The sequence below is a fragment of the Xyrauchen texanus genome, unplaced genomic scaffold (assembly GCF_025860055.1).
Source record: "Xyrauchen texanus isolate HMW12.3.18 unplaced genomic scaffold, RBS_HiC_50CHRs HiC_scaffold_600, whole genome shotgun sequence".
NCBI classification, from domain to species: Eukaryota; Metazoa; Chordata; class Actinopteri; order Cypriniformes; family Catostomidae; genus Xyrauchen; species Xyrauchen texanus.
The window spans coordinates 1-10,951 of NW_026266578.1; the positions used below are offsets into that span (position 1 = coordinate 1).

The window sequence follows — 10,951 nt, forward strand, 5'->3', positions numbered from 1 at the left end:
CAATGTTTCTAAATGTATAATTATTTTCAACTTCCTTCACCTTCACCAGTTCATTACAGTGGGCTTGAAGGTAGCAATGGTGTTTCAAGGACGTAATCTCATCTCCTCTGGGCAGCTAAGCAGCGGCAGCCTCCTTGCATTTGTGTTTTACCAGAAGGACATGGTGACCAACATGAGGGTAAGACTGCCAGTCCAGATTTACAGCAGATTTACTTGTTATGGTGAAATTACAATGCTGCTTTTTAATATATTCTCAGCATCTTGTATATATCTATGGAGATATGCTGAACACTGTGGGCTCAGCAGTGAAGGTGTTCCAGCTGCTTGACAGGAAGCCACAGATGAGAGAACCAGGGGATCTGGCCCCAGAGAAGCTCAAGGGAAGACTGACATTTGAGAAGGTCACCTTTTCGTACCACTCCCGCCCTGATGAAAAAGCACTTAAGGTATACATTTGTGTTTAAACTGCGAAAGCAGTTTTTGGAAAATGGTAAACAAACCCTACTATAAGCATACAAAGGGCTTTTTTTTTTCTTCTTTAGTCCAGATGTCTCAATGTGTCATATTTTGAAGAATACATTTTTTAATATGGTCATCTGAGAATTAATGTGATTTGCATCCATGCTCTTTCAAATTCTTGCAGTCTGTGACTTTGGAATTGAGTCCAGGGAAGGTGACAGCATTGATAGGACCATCTGGTGGTGGGAAGAGTTCTTGCGTCTGCTTGCTACAGAGGTTCTATGATCCACAGGAAGGTGAGGTGTTCCTGGATGGAGAACCACTGTACCAATACCAACATCAATACTTGCACCAAAAGGCAAGTGATATCCACATAAATTGCAGAGATTTGCAAAAGATCCAATTATTCTATTGCATGGTTTGTTTAGACTAGTCTATAGCCAAGATCTAAATAATATGTTGTACTCTCTTTACTTTGGTTCAGGTGGCGATGGTAGCTCAGAAACCGGTGCTTTTTTCTGGCTCTGTCAGACATAATATTGAGTATGGTTTGCAAGACTGCACTATCGAAAGAGTTAAACAGGCTGCTCAGAAAGCCAATGCACATGACTTCATATGCAATTTGGAACAGGGATATGACACAGGTGGGAATGATGTAAAACTCCATTTACATTAGTATATCATTGTGCACTTGAAGGGTTTTAATAATCTCTTGATCCAGTCTACCCTTGAATCATCCTCTTTGTGCTCATATTGGATTTTGTATAATCTGTGTTTTTTAGACGTTGGTGAATGTGGTGACCAGCTGTCTGCTGGGCAGAGGCAGTGTATTGCTATAGCCAGAGCTCTGATAAGAAACCCCCAGATCCTCATTTTAGATGAGGCCACCAGTGATGCTGACTACAGCACACAAAAAGCAGTACGCACCACTCTAGAATGTCTTGAATCTTAATGTCTCAAGACTTTATGAAACAACAGTTCTGACATTTTCCCATTTACAAGTGAATATGCTTTCATTTTCCAGGTACAAGATCTGCTCAACAGAACAGATCAGACAGTGCTGGTTATAGCTCATCGTTTGGAGACGGTAGAGAAAGCAGATCACATTATCTTCATGGAGGGAGGGGAGGTTGTGGAGCAAGGAACTCACCAGCAGCTCATGGCAAAAGAGGGAAGATACTATCGACTAAAGGAAAAACATTTCACAGGACCTACAAACTAATGAAATATTGGATCTCCAACATATAGATGTTTATATTGATATATGAATATTTCATATTTCAAGTACCATATACTTTATACATAAATGTAACTAAAACTGTCAACAGATTTAAAGGGGTCATGACATGAGTAATCAAATTTTCCTTGATATTTTAGAATATCAGAATTCACTGTACTATAAAAAGAGCAGAGTCAATCATATCAGTTAGCGTTTACTGTCAAGTCTTAAAGGATAAGCAGCACCAAAACCATGCATTTCTGACAGAGGGTAAGTATGCGGGTGGAAATGTATTATGCTTTACAAAGCTTTGTGCAAAAACTTTACTAATATTATGAGTGAACTTGAAGAAACATATTCAAATAATTAAAAAAGGGCTGCCATGACCCCTTTAAATCCATATAGATTTAACTATTACTACAAATACATTGTGAATAAACATTTGGAATTAAAGGAATAGTTCACCCAAAGAATTTATATTCTTTGATCATTTACTCTCCCTTATGCCATACCAGATGTGTGAGACTTTCAACTGCTGAACTCCAATGAAACTTTTTAGAATATTGCTGCTCTTCTGGTCCATACAATGAAAGTGAATGCAAAATTTTGACTTTTATTAGGGGTGGCTGTGGCTCAGGTGGTAGAACGGGTTGGCCGCAGGGTTGGTGGTTCGAATCCTGGCCCACATGAGTCCACATGCCAAAGTGTCCTTCGACAAGACACTGAACCCCAAGTTGCTCCCAATGGCAGGCTAGCACCCTGCATGGCAGCTCTGCCATCAATGGTGTGTGAATGAGACGCAGTGTAAAGCACTTTGAATACCGGCTAAGGTTAAAAAGGTGCTATATAAGTGCAGACCATTTAGCATTAAAATAACTTGAGTGGTTAAAACAATGTTATTAGAGGTGATATGATAGGTTTGAGTGAGAAACAGATCAATATTTAAGACCTTTTTTTTTTTTTTTTACTATAAAGTCTCCTCCCTGCTAAGTCAATCTCTACTTTTATATTCTTCTTGTGTTTTTGGTGATTTGCATTCTTCATACATATCACCCCCTACTGGGCAGGCCAGAGAAAATTTCTAGCAAAAAAGGACTTTAATATTGATCGGTTTCTCACACAAACATATCATATCACTTCTGAAGTTATGGATTAAAACACTGGAGTCGTATGGGTTACTATTGTGATGCCTCTGTGTTTTTTGGAGCATCAAACTTTTGGCACCCATTCACTTGTATTGTGTGGACCTACAGAGCTGAGATTTTCTTCTAAAAATCATTGTTTGTGTTCAGCAAAAGAAAGTCTACAGATCTGAGATGGCATGAGGGTGATGAGAGAAGATTCATTTTTGGGTGAACTAGCCCTTTAATATACTGTAGTATGAGTTTCCTGAAGAGAATGGGCTTGTGAATCGTATTTTTTTTTTCTTTACTTTTTTTATCTGTTCATATAGACAGTATTTTATTGATAATGGAAAAGATAATGAATGGGACACTTAAAGGAAAGCATTAGCAGTACATACTAAAAGTAAAACAGTATCAAAACAACAATTACAGTATATAAAAATGTATAAAATACATAAATTGTATGTGGAGTGTAACTCAATCAGAGAATGACCAGTGGGTTTGCCCTCAACTGCAGAAAGATGCGAAACAGAATCTTATTCGTCTTCATTGTGCCACCAAGAGCTCCTTGATTTTTAGCATCCTGAAGATCTTTATAAAGAGACTGATAAAATAATAATAATAAAAAATAAATATGTTAGACACTTAATGTTGTACATATTTGGTTTATGTAAATGTATCTGATTCCTGACCTGTCAACGAATATTAATTACAGACTAAGACTTTTCTGCCAATGATGAGAGGAACAAGCAAAGTAATTAAATGAAGTGAGTGATGGGATTTACCTCAACATGCCGTACAGTTTCACACAAGCTCTGGGCTTGTAACTGCTTTGTATGTTCACATTTCTCTCCGAGCACCACCTGTTGAGAATTTCATGAACTGTAAATTGGATTCAAATGTAATATTATTTTTTGAAACTTGGAAAGACTTTGTGCTAATAGTACCAGTAAACGCCTCAAAATGGCATGATGCAGTCCACACACAGCTGCCAAAGACATACTCTCCACCCGAATCTCCAAGACAGTTAGAGGTCCTTCAGAACTAAAGTTTTCCATTGTCACCTAGTGGAAAGAAGTGGGCATCTGTCATTGTAAATTACAGAGTAATCATCAAATCATCTGAGAAAAACCTGATCAAGGAAAATCAGTAGTGGTTTGCCAATATATCGGTCGATATTCCGAATTTTTAAATGATATAAACTTGTTTGGCCAAATAGTTTCTCAAGCCACAGGAGTGCAGAGATCATCTGTTTGCATGTGAAGGAGCTAGCTGAGACACATTAATGACCAATCACTGTTCGTTTTGTTTTGTGACCAGAATAAAAACTGCTATCGACCATTGAAAACACAACCTTGTTATTTAAAATATATATATATTTTTTTTTTTTAAAAAAAGGTGTGAAATTCTAAGTTAATATAATGCGAAATAAAAGTTTATTTATTTAGCAATTTTTTAGTTACTAAATTAAATTGTGTGATATGTCAGCATTATATCGGCCCATCTCCTGCCCTGCTCTCTGGATATTGCCCATTTAAAAAAACATATTGGTCGACCACTACTAATCAGTAGTTTAAAGTAAGCACCTCCTTTGCCAGAAGCTTGACAGTGCATCCATCGGGGCTGTAGGCACACACCACTGGGCTTTGTACATATGTCTGTCCTATCGCATCAGGATTAGATACCAACCAGTTAAGTACAGATACACATATTTCTGCACTGCTGGTGGCTGATAGGTGCAGTTTAGTCTTTAGAAGCTCTGACGATACCTTGACCTCCACTGTCAGGGGTTCTAATTTAAGAGGAATATAAGTTTCTTGGGTTAGCACTCCTCTGGAACTCAGGAAAGCTTGGATGCCATCCATGGCAGTGTTGTGTTTCAAAGTGTTGCCAGGAGAAAAGGATCCCTCAAGCCTTAAAGCATCCAGCCAGTCTACTGTTAAAGTATTCATAGGAACACTGATAGAGCCTGTTCCTGTTAAGAGCTGGGACACTCCAATAGAGTGCAAAGATGTTTCCAAGCCAAATAAAGCTGTGAGGGAGAAGACAAGAGAACAGTACACCTTTGCTGGCAGAGACAGCTCACCAAAACTTTCAAGAGGAATTGTTATCTCCAGTGTTTGACCAGAATCCAGTTTCTTGAATGGGAAGGAGTAAGTCCTAGATGAGCTCTCCATATTTGCGCACTGTGAATGGGATAATGGATGGACCTGAATGGACAAAGTCCAGCCCTGTTCCAATGTATATGCACTTGCATTTTCTAGTACACATCTGAGAGTCAAATAGTCTCTTAGGAGCATTGAGCTCCAACTAGCCACACAATGACAACTGATTGGTTGCTTGCCCATACTAAATTGCTTTTCATTCCCACCATTGTCCAACAGTACGCTGCAGACATTCATGACTTGATTCAGACGCTTGAGACACTCGTTCTTATCCTGAAGCTTGAGTTTCAAGGATTCTGCCCTGCAAAAGACAGTAAAAACTGACATTTAGATTTAATTGATGGAAAACTTGACATTACTCAATGATGAAATATTGATCTTACTTCTCCCAAACATTTCCAATGGAAGCCAGTAGATCTTTCAATCTCTGGCCTGCTTGAAATGAGGGTAACCTGGACATATTTCCTGTATCTGCACCTTGAGGAAGGTTCACCTGCAGGAGCCTTCCACTTGAGGATAAGGCCAACAGATGAACAGATCCTTCACATGCAAACAAAAATTGTTTTCAAACACAACTCTGCAAAAGACTAGTAAACTGCAAAGAGTTTCGGCAAATCGACTCAACCGTACCTGTGGGATTAGTATGTGGCCCAGCCAGAGCTACTATCCTGCATATACCAAGACTGTCTGAGTTCATAGCTGGCAGATGGGACTCAGTTGCTTCTGATGACGAAGATGTTTTGGTAAGCTGAAGAGCGTGTAGGTCATTGAGAGAGCTGTAGTAAAGGTGTTTATCATCAACACAGGCACACATCACTGGCCCTCGTATACTGTGCTCATTGAAGCCTGTAAAGCATAGATTTAACAATTCTTTACCACCAAATAACCAAAAAATTATACAAATTAAAGAAGCAATAAAAGACAATGCAATTTGATCCTTACTATAATCTGCCTCCTTCCCTTCTGATGTTTCTTTCTTGCTTCTGACCAACAGAAGTTTGCCCTTTAGACCAACGGCAACAAGACACTGAGGACCTTGCTCCCCAGAGACGCAGCTTCCAATAAATATGATGGGCTGCTCTAAGCTCTGGAGCACTCTGAATGGTGATCTCTGCTCACCTCTTGGACCAGCCATTTGGGGGAGGAACAAAGGAAAAAAGCAAATACGACCATCAGGTAAACCACAGAGAATGACTGGAGAGTTGACTAAGGAGGCGTCCACCCCAAACATGAGCCTAAAAAGGCGAGGCTCAAGATGAGGTTGGATGTGAGAATTGTGAGTTCTGAGTGACGTGGAGCCCTGAGGGTAGATGCAAGCCAGTACTGGAGGTGAGCTCAGATGTTTTTCTTTGTCTGGTATGTTTATTACATCTTCAATGGTGTTTAAAGAGCAGGTGTTTACAGCTGTGACCTGGAAGCTTGCAAGTTTATTAAGCGGTTTGGATTCAGGTTCTTCAAAGAGATCAAAACTCCAGATGGACTTGTGGAAACCAAGAGTCACAAGGATTTTCTCGACTATGGTGAATGCTTGCAGGCTGGAGTTTTTGAGGACGATGGAATCATCTGATACAGTGTACAGAACAGGATCAGGACTTTTGTTTCCTGGGAAAGTAGAGGAACTAAAAAGAAAAGGCCCAGGAAACAAAAATTTGAAATATTAAAAAAAAAAAAAATGTATACCAAGAGATTGATGAAATATGTGAAAGCACAGATTACAGATGATATCATTACCTGGGATGTGGTGGCAGAGGAATATAGTAAAGCCCACCATTTTCACAAAAAGCATAGAGTCCATATTTTTCAGCATTCACTGCCAAATACTTCACTGGAGTTTCAAACTTCAGCACAGTCTGAAAAACATTTATTATTACAAGAAAATATATATATATTTTAATAAAGTAATAGTTCACAAAAAAATACAATTCTATCATAATTTACTGACTGTTTCCAGCCCATATGACTTTCTTATGCAGAACAAAAAGAGATTTATCAACAAAAACGACAAAAAGACAGCATTAAGGTACTTCGTGTGACTCCATACGATCCATATGGCTTCAGAATATCTATGTTTATCTTTAAATATAATGTCAGTAGTAAGTGACTATAGAATAGATTTAAAAGACGCAATAGAATCATAAAACGTCTTGTGCGTCATATTCTACGTGTTTTTAAGGCACATGACAGGTTTGAAAACAATGTGAAATTTCAGTCATTTAAGTTTGTTTGGTTTTTTTAATCTTGACCGTTGCGCGTTTTAATGAGCGCGTGAAAGCTGCTGTTCACATTGGCACGCGAGTTCGCGCGAGAACTTGCGTTATTTGGCGTTAAAAACAACATGTTCTGGAGTCAATTTACATGTCACTTTGAATGAGCTTTTCAGGTAGACTACTTTTTAAGATGATTGAGTAATTTTTTATTATTTCAAGTTAATCACTATCAACTGCAATTGTTTTAAAAAGACCTACTGGCATGTTGTAAGAATTTTTTCCTCATGAGAAATTAAGTCATAGCCTACTGGGTTAGAACGACATAAGGGTGAGTAAAGTGAGACAGCATTTTCATTTTGGGCAAACTATTCCATTTGCGAGCTTGTTGTGTTGGTAAACTACAACACAAAAGCAGTTTAAGACATGCACTTGCCGTGACTTTCCTTTCCTGAACATTGAATATCAGCACATTGCTGTCTCCTCCGGTCAAGAAGAGGCTCGTGTCGTCCTGAATGATCCGCACCGAGTGTGATTGACAGTCACCGAACTCGCTCAAATACTCCACACTGCACCGTATCGCTTCCATCATTAGAGAACACTCTGGCTTTTGTTTACATTCTCCCCTTCAGAGGTTAATCCAACTGCAAGACATGATATTTATTTCGGGTGCTGTTATTAATAGTTTAACAACATGCCACTAATGTGTGGAATATATTTCATGTACGCGCCTATACGGTGACCAATGAGGTCCATATTCTTCCTCTTCTGCCTGTGACTTATTCACTGCAGCTGTGAGCACACTGCCATCTATAGGTGAACCACAGAGAAGCATGTTCTTTGAACTTTATTCCCACAGATTTTAGAAGGCAAACTCTAGAATAGTTGTTTTACGTTTTGCATACCAAAGCATAAACACACACAATCAAAGCAGTGACAGGTAAAAGGAATATCCTGGATTTAACCCAAGTTAAGGTCAACTGACAGCATTTATGGCAAAATGTTGATAAACATTTTTATTTTTTATTTTTTTAAGAAAAGGAAAAAACAATCTGGGTTACAGTGAGGAATTTACAATATAGTGAATGGGGCCAATCCGTAAACATTAAAATAATCACTGTTTCAAAATTATAGCCACAAGACCTAAACAATGTGTGTGTTAACATGATTTAAGTGTAATAAAATCCCTTAAAGGATTTTTGGATAGTTCACCCAAAATGAAAATGTTCTTATCATTTACTCACCCTTGTGCCATCCAAGATGTGTATTAATTTCTTTCTTCTGCAGAACACAAACAAAGATTTTTAGAAGAATATCTCAGCACTGTAGGTCCATACAATGCAAGTGAAAATCACATAAAGGAAACTTAAAAGTAATCCATATGACTCCAGTGTTTAAATCTATAGCTTTAGAAACAATATAATAGGTGTGGGTGAGAAACAGAACAATATTTAAGTCCTTTCTTACTCTAAATCTGTACTTGAACTTTCATTTTCAGATGTGAAGAAAATCACTTGTCTTTATATCAAATACAGCTGAAAGCTATTTGGTTCATTAAATGAAGCTTAATATTGTCTATGTGTTTGTTTTTGAGTTGCACAGTATGCAATAGACTGGCATGTCTTAAGGTCAATATTAGGTCAAACTGGCAAAAAAGAAACAGCGTTCTCTAGAAAACATTGTTTTGAGGAATAAAGGCTATACAATGCTTGAAATTGCCAAAAAAAAATTAAGATTTCATATAAAGGTGTACACTACAGTCTTCAAAGACAAAGGACAACTGCCTCTAACAAGGACAGCAAGAGATGTGGAAGACCCAGATGTACAATTAAACAAGAGGATAAATCAGAGTCTCTAGTTTGAGAAATAGATGCCTCACATGTCCTCAGCTGACAGCTTCATTGAATTCTACCCACTCAACACCTGTTTCATGTACAACAGTAAAGAGAAGACTCAGGAGTGCAGGCCTTATGGGAAGAATTGCAAAGAAAAAGCCACTTTTGAAACAGAAAAACAAAAAGAAAATTAGATTAGAGTGGGCAAAGAAACACAGACATTGGACAACAGATCATTGGAAAAGAGTGTTATGGATCTTAACCCCACTGATCTTTTGTGGGATCAGCTAGACTGTAAGGTGCGTGAGACGTGCTCAACAAGACAGACACATCTATGGCAAGTGCTACAGAAAGTGTGGGGTGAAATGTCACCTGAGTATCTGGACAAACTGACAGCTGGAATGCCAAGGATCTACAAAGCTGTCATTGCTGCACATGGAGGATTTTATGACGAGAACTCTTTGAAGTAGTTTTAGAAGTTTTGAAAAAATTGTAAGAATTGTCATGCATATGTGGTAAAATGCTGACTTAAAAAAGACACTTGAAGGACTTCAGTGAAGTGAAGATTTTCGGCAGCGGCACCCCCCCTGTCAACAACTTTAGGGGTGTTCTCATTTAGAATCACCACAACCAAAATTAACATGTTACATTTTTTTTATTAATCGCATGCATTAATGCTGACACCACTAATATATACATATACTTTTTATGCTGACTTTATGAGCTTTTGGACCTTAAAAATGTTGGTACCCATTCACTTGTATTGTGAGGACCTATAGAGCAGATTCTTCTAAAAATCGTCCAATCTTCTTTTTATTTTCTCCCAGTCCATTTCTTAATTTTTTATTTATTTCACATTATTCACCTAATTTATTTCCTGTCTAATTCATTTTTTTTTTTTTTTTTTACATTTACTTGAACAATACCAGAGCCATATAGAGAGAGAGTTGCGACAACGGAAGTTCTAAATGCTTGATCGTCACGTGATTCACGTAGACTTTAGATAGTTCCAGGAAGTGCTTTGGCGGGCATTTCAAACTGTTAGAGTAGAGTGACAGAACTGCGATTTCTGGTAATTAGTAGTCAATAAATGCATTTGTTTTATATATTTATGTAACACACTGACATATGTATGTAGCATGAGTATGTTGTTACAGCGATGTTGTTTTTTTAAAGATCAAATCAGCTAATATTTGAGGATTAGTGTTCGCTTGCCATTATTTGCCTCAACTTATTTCAGGCTAGGGTTTCTGTTGCCTTTTTATGTTACCTCATGTTCATTGTTTTCACTAATCTCATGGTAACTAATGTCATATTTATGACTTTTCAGATAGTACAGAGACAGGCTGGTGACAGGTGATTTCCAGCTCGCACCGCACAATGGGTCAATGAACTATTAACTATTAGCAGCAGTTACATAAATGTAAAATTTAGTGAAATGAAGCTTATTGTTTACAATTCTTACAATTCTATATATAGTAATATAATTATTTATGTATTATGAATATTATATATCTAATGTATAATTCTTACAATACTTATTCATATACACAATATATTCAGCTTTAAAACAACTTAAGCATACTCGTATATAAACTGCTATTCAAAAGTAATGAGGCTGAAAATTCAGCTTGGCATCACAGGAGTAAATTACATTTTAAAATACATTAAAATAGAAAACAGTTATTTTAAATTGTAATAATATATTACGATATTACTTTTTTTTAAAAACGATGGATGAAACTGAATCAAGAGAACAGATTTTACAATTAATAGGGTGTTCGTTACTAACTTTATCCAGCTCCAATCCTTGCCTAATCTGTTAGTTATCCGATAACATCCCTTATCTCCTAATTTAATGAGTTTGGACATGGGATCGAAATAAAAAAGGCAGATGCTATTTAGAGCGGGGTGCAACTAGTAACTCCACACAAGGGCAAAACTT

The 10,951-nt window shown here is 37.5% G+C and overlaps 2 protein-coding genes across 2 annotated transcripts; one reads left to right on the forward strand and one right to left on the reverse strand.

The window, feature by feature from the left end:
* Positions 1 to 28: 28 nt before the first annotated feature.
* On the forward strand, positions 29 to 3,555 carry LOC127642406 (ABC-type oligopeptide transporter ABCB9-like; the record flags this gene model as incomplete). The annotated part of the gene is made up of 6 exons (XM_052125023.1): positions 29 to 178; positions 258 to 446; positions 644 to 817; positions 944 to 1,103; positions 1,242 to 1,378; positions 1,484 to 3,555. Coding segments are annotated over 6 exons (1,008 nt in total), but the record flags the coding sequence as incomplete, so codon positions are not given.
* faap100 (FA core complex associated protein 100) lies at positions 3,270 to 7,904 on the reverse strand. Its single transcript, XM_052125022.1, has 9 exons — positions 7,608 to 7,904; positions 6,699 to 6,817; positions 5,910 to 6,586; positions 5,598 to 5,813; positions 5,351 to 5,507; positions 4,389 to 5,268; positions 3,750 to 3,866; positions 3,588 to 3,665; positions 3,270 to 3,406 (listed from the first exon to the last, which is right to left on the reverse strand). Exons 1-9 carry the CDS (start codon positions 7,761 to 7,763, stop codon positions 3,284 to 3,286), a joined length of 2,523 nt encoding a protein of 840 aa, XP_051980982.1. The 5' UTR covers positions 7,764 to 7,904; the 3' UTR covers positions 3,270 to 3,283.
* Positions 7,905 to 10,951: the final 3,047 nt, after the last annotated feature.

What these genes read in the sequence shown, in the direction of transcription:
- faap100 (XM_052125022.1), bottom strand. Translation starts at nt 7,763, where the DNA reads ATGATGGAAGCGATACGGTGCAGTGTGGAGTATTTGAGCGAGTTCGGT. An exon ending in AGGGAAGGAGGCAGATTATA is followed by an intron (nt 5,814 to 5,909) that starts GTAAGGATCAAA and finishes TATGCTTTACAG; the next exon opens with GCTTCAATGAGCACAGTATA. An exon ending in TCAAGCTTCTGGCAAAGGAG is followed by an intron (nt 3,867 to 4,388) that starts GTGCTTACTTTA and finishes TCTTTCCACTAG; the next exon opens with GTGACAATGGAAAACTTTAG.